The 15591-nt window shown below is 45.0% G+C and overlaps 1 protein-coding gene across 1 annotated transcript in view; it reads right to left on the reverse strand.

Moving 5' to 3' along the window:
- The window catches only part of LOC119161043 (uncharacterized), a 62792-nt gene that overhangs the window by 26278 nt on the left and 20923 nt on the right, over window positions 1-15591 (reverse strand). Inside the window, exon 3 of the mRNA XM_037413366.2 lies at window positions 12274-12381. Coding sequence (XP_037269263.1) covers window positions 12274-12381 — 108 coding nt within the window. The remainder of the gene's footprint in view (window positions 1-12273; window positions 12382-15591) is intronic.

Raw genomic sequence — 15591 nt, forward strand, 5'->3', positions numbered from 1 at the left:
GCTGAGAGCTCGTCGCTGTGTTGGGAGTCGTCGAAAACACGTTGCGGGTTCTCGTAAAGAGCTTGGTTGTAGTATGTCGCGCGCTGTATGTGCACCAGCACGGGCTGGCGGGGCTTTCGCTAGCGTCGGAACTCACTGAAAATTGCTCACCATTACAGCTGGCTTCCCCGTCAGTCGGTCGCAAGCAGCTTGGTGCAGTCCGTTGGCCGCAGCAGCGATTTCGCGTTTGCGCGCTGCACTCACTCGAGTTTGTGGAAAAGGGCGGCATTGCCATCGATATCTTCGGTGCTAGCTCCAAACAAGCTCGGTGCTGTTCGTGGCGGCGGCCAAGCATACGCTCGCCCTCCTGTTGGAAGTTCGCTGGCAACAGACACTCCGCGTGCAGTGCCGTGTTTGGTCTCGTGTTCGCTTGCTCGAGCTGAACGACGTCACTCGCTTAGGACTCGCGGACTTGTTAGCGGCACGGTGGTTCGCGGAGTTGTGACTGCGGCCGCCGCTTCTAAGCTGTTGCGCTACGGGGATCAAAATGAGTCTTTGACGATGTGTGACATCACGGTGAAATTATCAGCATGTCATATCTCGCATATGTTTTCATTTCACCTTGCACGTATTTCTCATATGCATTTGTATTCATCCTGTTATCACGTGTGATTGACTATTTTACATACTTATTGTGCAGCCATGGGCATACACCGTGCTGAAGACTGTGTGATGGCGTGTGCAATGCCCGTCATCCATCTCTTTCGTCAGAGCAGCTTCAGTAGGACTGTGCGAGATGTGAAGGTGAAGTTATTTGTGTGTCAAATTTTAACGCTTGTTTTTATAATAACGTGAACTTACTTGTCATATGCGTGCATCTTCATCTTCTGTGACGTGTGCCTAACTATTTTTACTATACTATTGTACGTGCAGCCGTGGGAACACAACAGGCAGAAGGCTGCATGCGCTGGCGTCTGCAATGCCTGTCATCTATCGCTTCAGTCGGAGGAGCCCCCGAAGGAGTGAACAAGATTTGACAACGAGACTGGACTTGTACACTTCACCATGAATTCACTTAAAATAATGGGAAAACTTCATGTGTATGTAGAAAAATGAAAGATTTCGATGTCTCACTTTTGTCTTTCGTTGTTGCCGTGACTGTGAAAGCAGTTACACATAAGTGGCTAACTACTTTTTTCGCGTGTTCTTTTCTGCGAAATTTGTTGGTCACTGCGCACAAAACGGACGAAAAAAGTATTCGGCCAGGCGGAAATAAACAAAAAACATTGTTTGAACTGGGGACAAAAAGTTCATCACATTGGAGTACTTGAGTGGATCAACCGTTCATCCGGCAAGGTGAAACTGTGAGGACTAACGATTGTCCGGTAAGGTGTAAATGTGGGGGTTAACAGTTGCTCTATAAGGTGCAAATATGAGGACTAAATGTTAGTCCTTTAGGGTGAACTGTGGGACTAACGGTTAGTCAATAAGGTGTAAATGTGAGGACTAAATATTAGACCCTTCTGTGAACTAACTGTTAGACCCGGTGCCATTAGTCCTTAAAGGGAATAATTGCTGTGGCAGCCACATTTGTCCCCAAACGGACGAACCACATAGGCTTTTAACACCCTTTTGCCTTAGAGTGTTCAGTGCAACTTTTTGGCAATTAGAATCAGCGTCAACGCTCCCGCCCGCGTAGGCGTTAGCGCGCGCTGCTTCGCATTTCTACGTGGTTCACTTTAGCAAGAGAAGGTGTAACTATTTTTCATAAGGAGATCCTTCATCACAAGCCGATGAACAGCTGTTTTAGAAATTTTACGCTCCTTCAATATCATGCGAACTTTTTGTCATTGGTCATTATCCAATACTTGACGAACTTTTTGCAACGAATATTCTGTGAATGGCTTCGATAGAAGTTTAGAGTGCTGCTTCTTGTTGAACGACTTTGGCGTAACGCTTGGGTGACATCAAAGTGTGTCTTTGTTTCATTGCATCCTCACCGTGGGCTTTCTGAAGCGTTTGGAGCGTCCGCATCCTATTTTCTTTGTTTCACACAAAACTTCGATGCCTAACACTGTTCAAATACTCGTAAGTTCTCTGTTCAATGGCTTGAGCTGCCTCAAAGACTACTCGTGGGTAACTGAAATAGAATTTGTTTTGAAGCCTATCTCCCTCACTAACTTCTGCATACGAATAGCCACCCGCCAGATGGCACTGCCGGTAAAGGAATCAAACTTTTGGGATCCCCTTCCACTGAACTTCTTAAGAAGTAGTTGTGGTGGCCGATACACGCCTAGTGGTGGCCTTGGGGGTGGAAGGGGGGAGGGTGAGATTGTGCAGCTGCCGGGGCATCAGAATCAGCGGGTATAAAAAAGTGAATACATACATAAACGTAGGTAAAAACGACTGTTGACGAGGTAAGGTGACGGTCTTTGCGTACGTGATAGGTGCAGTGACTGGAGGTGGTTCATGGGCAGGATTAATAGCTTCAGTACTGCTCATGCATGAACTCGCGGGGCATAGGGGCCAAGTTGCCTGGTTCGCCGGATACGCTGGACATTAGAGAGAGTTGACAATCGTTCTCAGAACGGATGAAGTCGCAGACTTTCAAGAGAGTGTGAGCGTCATACCTACCATGCCATGGCTGAACAGAGAGGCGTCCGGTGCCCAGGGATGTTGTATTTGAAGACGTTGCCTGTGCACCTCGTTGTAACTTTCACATACTTTGGTAACTTCAATGACAGTGCGAAGACTATTATATATAGCATCATTTAGAAAGCGCCGTCCTTAACATTTTTATCTTCTCTTCTTCTGACATGGACGTGTTTAACCGATTGGAAAGGATGTCCTAAATGTAGTAGGATAAATTTTTACCAGGTTTTTGGGATCGAGTACAAAAGCGTTGTTCAGTACGGTGTCTGCATACTTCGGGCCATTGGATATTCTGGGTGAAGCTTCTTTTGGACATGATCACGTAAGAAGGTCCGTTTTGTGGTTTATAACCCACAGCAAGGCCCCGCCTGACACAGGGATTGAGACGTAGCGAACTTAGCTTCGTTGTCCCATTTGTTGTGGACACACACCACTCATACGGGGAAATCAAATCATCAACGTCCATGTAGTCCAAGGCCGAGAAAACAGGGGGATCTCGCAGAAGCAAGGAACCAGTGCACAGTACCGTTGGCAGTGCTGCAGGAGGGGATGGAGGAGTTGGGCTTGCGTCGTTGAGCATGATGGATGATAGAATGTGATTCTGAAGGTCCAGGGTGATTAAAACAGAGGAGCCTTCTGCACTTCTTAAGGAATTTATTGGCTGAAGATGCTGGAGAATGGGTTGTGGTGAGTAGCGTTCTGCCAAGCGCCGCAACCACGAGCTCATGCTGATGGGTGGGGCAGAGGCACAGAGCACTGCAACGGAAGCCACTCTTCTTCACTTCAAATATATATATATATATGAGATTACCTTTAGGAGCCGCAAGCTTATAAGTATAAAGTAGATGCGCTGTCACATGACAACTTGTTTATTCAGCCAAAATTTCGATGGCAGCTCCGTCTTTTTCAAGACATGATAATATTTACACATATTCATGCCTTCTCATAGCATCTCGAGACAGGAGGAAAGGACACAGAAGAAAAAATTGTTAACAACAAACGAAAAGAAAAAAAGCAGGAAGAAACGTTAGAAAGAAGCAACACATGGCGGGATTGGGAAGGAACAGGAACTCAACAGAGTAAGGCGAACGTAAACGAGGTATGCCATCTTTGTCAACAATACCTCCCAAACACCCACCCTTCCCCCAAGTGGACAATTTGACCACCATTTCTGGATATCACCTTCCGGTGCAATCGGCTGGTGGCTTGCCCTTCTTTGAAGTTTAGGACAAATCGGTGGGGAGAGCTTAGGTGCTTCAGTGCATGTTTGTGGCGTCGAAAGATATAAAAGAGACGGTAATTTAAGCGCCGCTATCAATATTAATCATGTTCATTGGCTCCTCTCAATGAAGTTAAAGAAAAACAAGAAAAAAGAGAAAAAATAAAAGGAAAAAGAAAGAGAAGGAAAAAAGGGGAACTGTACGACCACTTATTGGTGCGTTCGGGCTCTGCTTGAAGCGGAAAAACCATTTCTCTATTGTCAGATGTATGTGCTAAAGGCTTTGTTAGGGGGAAATATTATTGTTGTATTGGGAAGCTATGGGCAAAGTACTGATTAGGGGGGGGGGGGGGGCGTTTGCGTTTTTTAGTGATCGTAACGCTGACAGAGTGCCTGGGTGTTCATTTGTTCTGTTTTTCTGTAGAATTTGTAGACAAAGTAAGATTGTTGTTGTTCCCGTTCTCTGATTGTTGGAAAATAGCTTTCCAATAGTGTAACTTCGATGTCATCAAAGCTGTGGTCTTTTAATGTACTGTGCTTTGAAAGTGGAAGGCCTGGCAGGGAACGTACATGTGCCCAATGCTTGTTGAATCTAATTCTAAATGAACTGTCTGTCTGACCACATATTGTATGTTACATACACCATATTCCAGAACGTATACGACGTTATCCGAGTCACATTCCAGTACACCTCTTATCCTGTGCTTAAAGTCCGAGCGGGTGCTTTCCGCCACTTTCGTTGTCTGCATGTGTTTGCATACTTTGCATCTGCTTTTTCCGCAAGGGCGACACCGTGTTTCAGGTTTCACACCTATATTATTTTATCAAATGATCCCTCACACTTTTCGGCCACCGGTATACCACACAAGGAGGAGAAGTGAAAACTTGGATAGTCGCACGCTCTGTTCGAATATGGTAAAGTTTTTTCTTAGGAACTTGTTGATGTTAGGTGAGTTGCTCGTGAAAGATAATAGCAAATTTGTGTTACGGTGCTGGTCGGCATCTTTTTGGTGGTGTAGAAGAGTGTGGCAAGCCCGATTTCCCGCTATGTGATGGCGTTATGAATGATAGCTGACGGGTATTTTTGATGAAGGAATACTTCCCGCTTAGGTGTGCTGTTTTTGTGGAAGTCTTCAGTGCGGGAGCAGATTCGTCGGGATCTGTGTGCTTGGGAATAGGGAATGCTGGTCTTGCAGTGTCGCGGGTGGCAGCTTTTGAAGTGCAGGTATTGTTGCCTGTGTGTATGTTTTCTGTATACGATAGTTACCCACGCACCATCGTCCATTCGAATAAGTACATCAAGAAAACCTAATACAGCATTGGAGTAGGAGTGTGTAAAATAAATGCTAAATAAAAGTGTACTTGGTTAAATGCCTGTATGAATTTCAGCAGCAAGTTTTCCGAATGTGTACGAATCAAGAATATATTGTCAACCTACCATTCATAGAATAATGGTTGGATATCATAAGGTGAAATAAATTTAGACTCTATATGGTGCATGAATATGTTAGCCTTGTTTGGGGCCATGCTTGTACCCATTGCCATTCCGTTGATTTGAAGGTAGTACCCATTGTTAAATTCAAAGCTGCTCAATTCGAGTACCATCTCGTTAAGATTTCAATTACTTTTTGCTTGGATATGCGATAGGGTTGTGGGTGGCATACGATTCAACAAGTGCGCTTACGCCATCCTCATGTAGGTTATTTGTGTAGAGTGAATTAACACCCAATGTTAGGAGGAATGCCCCTTTTGGAATTTTCACGTCCGGTATTTTCCGAAGGAAATGGTTTGTGTCACGCAAAAAGGACTCATGTGTGGGTGGCATGTCTTTGATTAAACAGTCACTATAACTGGAAATGGGTTCCATTAACGTTCCGGTGCCTGATATAATGAGTCTGCCAGGGTTTCCCTCATGAATCTTCAGCAGCATGTAAAAACGACCAGGCGCCAAATGTACCATAGAAAGTGCCTTTGACGCTTTGAATCAATGGCGCCTTCACGCGTAAGATCCTCTAGGGTTGTTACAATGATCTTTTTGGGCCCGGTGGTTGGGTCTGTGTCGAGGTGTTTGTTGAATTGTTTGTCATTTAGTTGTCACCTGTCTTCCTCGATGTAGTCCAATCTATTCAGAACAACAATCGCGCGTCCCTTGTCTGATGGTTTAATCACGAGATCTTCGCGCTTGCTCAACGCGAGTAGTGCCTCTCTTTCTTTCCTTGTTATGTTATTCATACTTGGTTTATGCACCTTGTACGCATGTATTACATCTTTCTGAACCACGTCTATATATAGACACAGATGTCAATCTCTGTTGGCGTCTGGGGTTCATTGGCGTCCGATTACCCCACGAAGTAGTGGGTTGTCTTTTCGGGGTTAATTGAAAAATATTCCTCCAATCGTAAATTTCGTGCTAAGTCGTCTAGGTCTTTTATAAGCGTGAATTCATCGTACTTTTTATTGCCAGAGCAGAATGTAAATCCACGTGATAGTACACCAAGTTCTTCGTTGCTGTGTTCTTTATCAGAAAAGGTAATAACGCTAGGTTCTTAAGAATGTGGTGGCCAATCTTTCTGAATGTGAGGTGGCTTGGTATTTTTTATGTAAGCAGCAGTGGGCATAGCTTGTGGGGAGACATTGTCCCACACAAATTTCTTTCTCTTAAGTTTTTCTATTTCCTCCGTTTTTTTTGTGCTCAAATACAGCGAACTTTTTAGCCTCCCTTTCCGAAAGAGAAAAGTTATTTCTTATATACCGTTCCTTCTCTGTGAGTGCGTTCAGAGTCTTTCTACAGTGTTCAATGGGGACAAATGGGGACCCACCGATTTGGCGTAAACTTCAAAGGAGGGCAAGCCACCAGCGGATTGGACCGGAAGGTGAAACACAGAAGCGGTGGTCAAAATGTCCGCTTGGGGGAAGGGTGGCTGCTTCGGAGGTATACTCCTGACAAAAATGGCATTGCTCGTTTACGTTTGCCTCACTTTGTTGAGTTCCTGTTTCTTCGAGATCCCGCCATGTCCCTCTTGTTTTTTTCTAACGTTTCCTTCTCCTACTTGTTTTTTGTTGTTGTTAATATTTTTTTCCTCTGTCCCCTTCCCTCCTGTTCTGAGAAGCTATAAGAAGACACGAAAATGTGTAAATATTATTATGCTTTGAAAAAGACGGGGCTCCCGTCAAAACGTCCGGGGAATAAACAAGTTGTTGTGCAAAAGTGCATCTTCGTTTATACTTATGACCTTGCGGCAACCCAAGTTGTTCTTCTGCATATAAGCTTTATCACAAATGCATGTTGCCCGGGCTTTTCGCAAACAACTGACATGGAGGTTTCCGATCCACAGAGTCTCAATCCCAATTATCAGCGGTTTGCAACTCAAGTACGTTCATGAGCACTCTGATTGGGCCAACCCTCATTCCGCTGCCTTCATCTGCCAGCCTGGCGCATACATTGGCGGCATCAATGAGCTATCGGACTTCGTCTCTAAAGGTATCTCTCACCCTACTCAGCCATCTTAACTAATGACCTGGCCACCACGGTCGCCCCTACAGCATTCGACTGCTACGTGACCCTTCTAGACCACATCCGGCATGAAAGACCCGACATCACTATGATGTTTACCACCTTAGTGCTTCCACGAACCCCCATTAGATGACTTCACCGACACAACTAGCGTGTGGTGAGGAGATTCAATTTCGAGGCTTGTGTCATCAGAGAGAGGGTGTCTTTTAGGTGAACCATAGGATCGACGCGCTCCCGCCATGGACTGTGCTCGCGGCCGATGGTCTCCACCCGAGCTTCGCCGGAGCGTCCCTAATAGCGTGGAACATCTACAACCTGCTCCTCGACCTACGGTGGCCCTACATCCACAACTGATTGGACCGCGCACCACAGCCGGAGGCGTATCAGCTTCGGGATACGCCATCCTATTTCAGGCTTCCGGCATGACCCTTCCAGTCACACCTGTCGAGGCGGCGAAGGGCAGAAAGAGAACCAGGCGGCCCCACAAACAGCCGCTACTTTTTCTACTGGCCAGCAGATCCCGTCGAGACACCCATCACAGAGTGCGCGACCACCATCACGCGTACCACATCCCTCGACGCTGCCTACGAGACACACCCCGAAAAATGCGACGAAGGTTAATCCGGGCCAACAACGCCAGCCAGCTGTACCCCAATCAACAGCATTCAGTGGCCAGAATCAACCATCCCCAAGCAGCAAAAATCAGCAGCCAACATTAGCCAAGAGCAACCAGCTGCAGCCAACAGCAGTCGCCTACAGGCTATCTCGTCACGGGAGGCACAACAGGATGGAGCTCCAACCCAAACCAGGTACGACCTTCGGGTACCTTGTGATTCAACTCACCGCGTCTGTGCAAAGTGACTTACGGGCTGTGCGAATAGGCAAACACCATCCGCTTCAGATGAACTAGGCCACAGAACAGGTCCAAATTTTCTTAAACTTAGAGAAGTTGTTGACAAACAAATACAGCATGAACTTCACGCGCGTAGGCTCGAAAAGTATATACCGGCGGGTACGGCTCCGAAGGGGCTGCGCTTGTCGCTAACACCACTGACGCATAATTTTGCCAAAGGGGAAATGAAACAGCGGAACAAAATTCTCGATCACGCCACACAGGAGCTAACTAAAGTCACCATTGAACATTGTCAACGCCTCCTTTATTAAGATGGCTGAAGAATGGCTCGTGTTGCCAGTGGAGACGTTCTGCCTCACTTTTGTGCAAGTGCCGTGCAGTGGCGCTCGAGACCCACACTATTATCATGGTGTATTTTACTTGTTGCCCCTAGGGGCGCGTCACTCGAGAGTTATTCGAGATCTGCAACCGTACATGAATATTTCGGAGGCTATGGAAAATGTAGAGTTTTGCACCATCCGGCACAGGTGATGCTAAAGACCGAGAGTATTCAAAAATGAAGGAGGGAGATGGTGTGGCAGCTGTTTTTGTTCTCACGCGGCACGGCAGGCATCCAAATAGAGCAGACGTTGACACTGTACAAAGACTCTGAACACACTGACAGAGGAGGAGGGGTATATAAGAAATAACTTTCGTGTTTCGGAGTGGGAGGCTAAAGAGCTCGCCGTATTTGAGCACAAAAAACGGAGAAAATAGAAAAACTTGAAAGAAAAAAAATTACGCATTTATATATTACAAAACGCAAGAAACAAAAAAAAATACAAAAAGCACTCCTGTGTGCGTAATCGAACGTGGAACCTCTGCGTCCTGAAAGCGAGGCGTTAACCACTGAGCCACCCTCCGGAGAACGTTGGGCACCATTCGAACGGCAATCTGTCATATCTACCACTTACGGCTGCTGTGTTTTCGGCATTACCAGAAAGAACGCGCAACAAGCGCAGGTCGCCACATCACGCAGCGGCGCCTGCTCTAATCTCCTACGCGTACTTTGCCTGGCTTAGAAAAGGGGAGCGACGCTCCCTTACGCGGCCTAATCTCGCGGTGGAGAGGAGGGGAGGATCATACGCCTTGGCTGGACTCAGGCTTTACGTGGAACGATTCTACTGTAGTTACCGTGCGCACAAAAGCTACTTCAATCAATGCAGTCTTCATTCGCGAAAAGCACGCGCTTTTCAGGCTCAGCGAAGTAAGAAATGAGACACTTAATCGCGTGCATCCGTACTTGTGAGTACGTCTCGTGCGTAATATTTGTACGAATAAACGCAGACCACGTTTCGATATTCTTTCCAATCTGTGCGTGACCTTTCAAATTGTTGCTATCGCGTTCATTGGTTCGCCTTTGCTGTAAAGCTGTGACTTTTTTGGTTCCCAGCCAATAATGGCTCATATTGCTTCACAATAACTGTAGAAGGCAAATAAGTGTTGAAAAATGGCGTGTGAAATATTTGATGGCCAAGCGAAATGTTGATGAGAGAATGCTTTGACTTTTCAGTCTATACTAAGTGTTCACTATAGGTTCGTACTACCTATGCAAGTGATATCAAATTTTAAAGGACCTTGTTGCACCCTTCACATGCTAAGCAATATGTGGGAAAAATTTCATGCTCATTGCACTACCAGAACTAACGAAAACATGATGTCAGAACTCAAAAAGTTGCCCAGAAATGGTCTTGAGAAAAAATTTATAAATGTGTGTGATAGCTCATCTATGAAGATGCATTTTTGAAGATTACTTCTTCAGTCATCAGAACTCGGCAATTATGGTTATTTTGAACAAGTGGCTTTAGTGAACCCTCCATCTGAAATGCAACGACAAGCAGCCAGGTGAAAATTTCCACAAGATAGACATTGAGGTTCTTTTAGTTTTATTCACCTTGTGCTCTTTGAATGCTACATCTTCAAGTTTACTTACATTTTGTTTTTGTCGTAAAAGTACAGAAAATAAACTTGGGAAAAACAAATATAAAACGAAAATACGTATTTCCGAAAAAAAAAACGCGCTTTTTGATTCGCATCTACGTTATACTTTACAGTCACACATATGCTCCTCTTGTAGAGCTATAAATGAGCTTCTCCGGTGCGTTCCGGCTGTCGGCAAATAATGCAAGGTGGGTAGAAGGGGGTGTTAGAGTGCGCGTAATCACAACGCCTCCCTCATCAACGGGCGCTTTCAGCATGCTTTCAGTTTCTCTGCGGTGGCTTGAACCGCACGTTCCTCTCAAACGAAGTAGTTTTATGACAAGAAGCCAGTGCTGCCAGATTACTGCAATTATACTATAACGGCCCACATAAACTTATTTCCCTTCAGCGTTATTACAGAAATGCGGGCATAATAATATTTTGAAGCATATTTTAGTGCTTTAACAGCTAATTAAGCCTCGCAATTAGCAACTCCGGAAAGCGCTACGTGCACTGGCAACGTTGGTTGAAAAAAAAAAGATGGCTGCGCTGAACAGGGTCAACGCGGCACTTTTGCGTGGCGCTGTGCTGAAGTTTCTTGATTTTGGCGTCGCATCATCGTGGTTCAACGAAGGCTAAAGGGTGCTGGCCGTGGACCGCCTCATTTTCATGAGCATGAAGGATTTCACTGCCAAAGCAGCGGAAATAGTTATGCTGTGCGCGCAAAAATCGAACCTTTTTGGTGAAGCGCATAAGATATAAAGTACCTGTCTAGCGAGCCCGAGGTTGAAGAAGGCAACTGCTCTAGTGCAGCAGGCCTCTCCTAAAGATGCTAGCACTTTTGCGCTGCGTAAATTGCTACACTGCTACAGACAAGGCCTTGGCAGTTTTCTAGGTAACTACGTGGTGACTGGTGCTGCCGATCACATGTATCCCATTCAGTTTCATTGTCACGTCCAAAGCTGAATACGCTTGGCGCTCATTTGATTACAGAGCGTATATAGCTATACCTGCAGTAGATTGACATAAGGCAAATCGTTGTTTAGATTGTAATAAGAGTACTCTTTTCTTTTTATACGCCGATCCAGGTTACGAGGTTTACAAGGGATAACGCCATGTGCTTCCGAACACTCGCTTGTTCGTATTGGCAGTAGTTGATATTCGAGGCAGATGAATTCACACACTACGCAGGCTACGAATGCAGAAACAGGATATACACACCCAAAAACATACACGCATGCTACGCACGCGCGGCCTTTGCGCATGTGTTTGTGCTTGTATATAGACACATGTGAAATCAAAAATAATTGGAGGGAAGGCTACATCATCCTAAAGCACTAAGATTTGCGTAGAGAACAAGCATGCGCGAGAAATACATTCACACACGTAACGCCACAAGTTTCCTAAAGCACTCGCTTATACTATAAAATAAACTATACTCCACGCTTAGAGATGCCCTAATATTGATAAGTACACACACACGCTAAGTTACAGGGAACAGACCGAGAAGAATTAGGTGGTCGCTTGCGAACTGATTAAAAAAAGCTACCGCAATGTCCGTCACCTTCTTTCCAATGCGTAGGCTTCTGATTTTCGCCGTTCTCCATCGCGCGTCGTCTGCATTCTTCAAGAATGATACATTGTCATGTTTACACCACAATTCCATGTTTTCTGCACATAGCAATGGTCTTTGGTTATCACTTTCTTCTTCTTCAGGCTCGCGCGTGTGGCATGCGAAAACAAAAGAACTATAAGGTCGTTTCTCAAGGCGCGCAACGTCATCACATATATCCTTTCAAGGTTGACCCTTTTATCGCTGTTTCCAGGCGCGGTCACAAGGTGGCCAGCGCTCACTTGAAGTTGTGATTTACAGTTTAAAAAAATTTTAAACTACACTTATATTTGGAACACTATTAATGACATCTGAAGCTTACGTTCTTGATTGGCTCGAGCACTATACATTTGTACACTACAAATCTAGAGGAACAAATTTTGATGGTTCAGTGACTGTATTCTCTATCCAATATTTAGCTCAAACTTTCTGTGCTGCATCATGAGATTACTGAAGAATAATGAATAAAATTAGGATCATCTTACGTATTTTGAACTGACAAATGCATGTGAAGTAGTGGCACTGTCCTTTAACGTCATAGGAGTCTCTGTGGTTATCGTAGCATCTTTGTTGGCAGTCCTCGAATCTGCACTCTGTGAAAGAAAAAGAAAAAAAAGTCTGTGAATACACATAAGCGTAAATCTCTACTCATGTGAAATGCGGAGCCTGTTTAGCACGCGGCAAAAGCTCTGTCTCTTTCACAGGCATTTACTGATGTCTGAACATTCGCTCCTTGAACACCATCCGGACACCCGATAATTTAATTGGCAAAAAATTCGCATGTTATCCACCCGACTCCCTGCAATTCAGGCCACACGAAGGCTCCCATTGTTATTATTTTGTGACAGAAGGCATTAGATTATACAATACAAATATAAGTGTCCGGTAGAGTTTGCGCTAAATATTCCATAAGGCGCTTATCATGTCGAATGTTTACAAATTCAGCGTCACTGCGCTCCCACTTTTGTGCAGTGTGTAGTATGAAGAAGAGCAAAAAATACTAGTTTCGCAACCTTCACAGTAGATTCTCGCAGCTGTAAACCGCAATCAGCATACCAATAGAATGAGAGTTAACAAAACGAGCATAACCAACTTTATGAAATGATATTCAAGGACATTTTTCAATCAAGAAAATGGAGACAAGAGGAGCCAAGTATGTGCTTGAATGAGTTACTAAATAGACCCTTTCAATAAATACGCCACCTGAGGGTGAGCATTTCGCCAGTTTCACTTCGCAAAGGAGCGTGAGATGGCTAGCGCCATCATGAAGGCATGGAGAGCGAGCGGTCAAATGAGTGAGTGCTGTGATGTTTGTGTTTTCGGCTAGTTCTCCGTGTTATTCGCTGCAATCGCACCGTTTTCTAGCTTGAACGAGCTCCTAGCACCCTCCCATAAGCTTTCTGAGCTCCTTCCACTGCACTATGGGCAATATTTTGTACCCTTCAACGGATTCGACGAGCAGCTTGGCTTGTTAAGAGGGGCACTGCATGGATACAGCCTGCAAGAGACTCTCACCGGCGTGCCCTCCCGACATGGTGCGCGTCCTGCAGGAACGCAAGAGGTGCCTGTGTGCGCTGCAAGAAACTCTCATCAGTGTCGCTAGGACACACAGCCTGCGTCGTCTGCGGCAGTGCCCTCACAATGGCGGTGGACTGCAGTTCTCGTCCGCGGCGCTAGGGGCACCCTTTTTCTAAAAGGGTCCATACCATCCTTTTTCTTCTTTCTTTCTTTCTTTCTTTCTTTCTTTCTTTCTTTCTTTCTTTCTTTCTTTCTTTCTTTCTTTCTTTCTTTCTTTGTTTCTTTCTTTCTTTCTTTCTTTCTTTCTTTCTTTCTTTCTTTCGCATTGCTTACTGCGCTATGCTTCTTCCTCAATGCCGAGAATCGGAGTTTCATCTACGTGCTTAGTAGAAGAGCACTTTAGTTGTTACAGGTAGCAACGAGAGTGATGCATTCATGTCCACAAATTAATAAAATGTGGTAACGAAACATGCCAAATCACCGTGATACATAGCATATTGTCGTAACATAAATGGCTAAATGGCTCATCGCCAACGAAGACCCGATAGATTGAAGAAAACCCGGGGTTGAACGTCCCAAATGCACCATATATAGATTAAGAGAGACTCCATAGTGGAGGGCTCCGGAAAGTTCAACCACCTGGCCTTCTTTGACGGGCAATGAAATCTGAGCACACAGGCTTACAGCATTTTCACCTGCACAGAAAATGAAGCCGCCACCTTCGGGATTCGATCCCGCCATTTGTGGGTCAGCAACTTGACCACAGCCGTGGGGTGAGGCCACGATAGAGAAAGCATCAAATATGGCAAACAGTACGTACAAATACGCATGTGGCCGTTGCACCTTCGATGGCAGCGCATTTTTGTACGTACGTGAGTGCCATGTTTTCGCGTACGTTCATGCCGCTACCAAGTTAACTTACTCACGACAAGCTTTACTTGTGAATTTTCAAGACATATAACTTAAATTTACATCAGAGAGCGGCAAGAGAGTGCTTCAATTTATTAGTATAATTGGACGTTGCGGCTACAACTGAGCGAAATACAGAGGTTAACTTATATTCTTACTTCAAGCGTGACAATCACATTTCACTTCAACAGATCTACCGATGACGGAGTGCATTGCTATTTGAACCGAACAATGCTCGTTGTTGATGGCTGTGATTTTTTTTAGGTGAAATGCTGTCAAGTGTTTGATTTTTATTCACGCAAACACACATACACAATTATCTAGACCAATGACAGCCAGGGAAGGCTAGTTTCTAGTCGAGTGCAAAGAATCAAACAGAGGTCAGTTGCAGAGTTTTAGCAAGATGGTATTCAATAACATCACAAATAAAGCAAACGTTATATTATTCATAAACAAAGTTCTTCTTAATGTAAACCTAGCCAGTGAATAAAAGCTTGTTAGATATTCTGGTACGCAATAAAAAACATTTATAGGACTGTGATATTTTCTGTGTTGTTTTAACCCTCTAGTGATAAAATTATCCAGGGGCGCTGTGCAGGATCAGCCGAGTTCTGTCAAGCTCGGGATATTCCCAAGCTCTGGAGACATCCCCTTATAAACGAGCCAACAGGACAAAAAAAAGCCAAATCCATACCCTGAGCACACTACGTTTCATTGGTTACGATGGGACTAGTCCACGTCAAGGACGGTCGACAAAGGTGGGCGGTGTTTTCAAATCAGAGGTATTTTCTTTGATTTGTTTGTCGTTCTACTGAGTGCAGAAGTGCACCCATGCAACAAACTTTTCGTGGTGATATTTGTTACAGGCAGGGGTGTTTAAATTTATTTTGAAGCTTTTAATGCCTGCCCAAAGTCTGTTTAAGAATAATCGCCACGGTGGCCTTGGAGATCAGCAAGAGCCGAGCGTCTTACAACATCGCGACCGCACCTAAATCTGAGGAACCGTGTCGGTCTGTACATTCTAGCGAGGTCACATTTCAGCCTTTACATTACCGAGGCCACGTGTCAGCCTGTACAGTGCTCAACTCGGCTGTCTATAACGACAGAGCATCGCGCGCAAGACAGCACGAGTAACATCTGTGGTCAAAAATACGCCACATCTGAGCATGTGCGGCACCAATGATGTACCTGCCCTGCAGTTTTCACCCTTCTTTATCTCCGCAGCCGCGATGGCTGCTTTGGTCGTCGAAGCGCTGTAAACATTACAAAATGGAAGTAAAGCAACAACAAAAAAATCCTCGATTCGTGATATCATATCACAGTGACAACGGTTTTACTTCGTCTTTCTTTCTTATTTTGTTTTTTTTTTGCTTTTT

The sequence above is a fragment of the Rhipicephalus microplus genome, chromosome X (assembly GCF_043290135.1).
Source record: "Rhipicephalus microplus isolate Deutch F79 chromosome X, USDA_Rmic, whole genome shotgun sequence".
Taxonomy (NCBI): domain Eukaryota; kingdom Metazoa; phylum Arthropoda; class Arachnida; order Ixodida; family Ixodidae; genus Rhipicephalus; species Rhipicephalus microplus.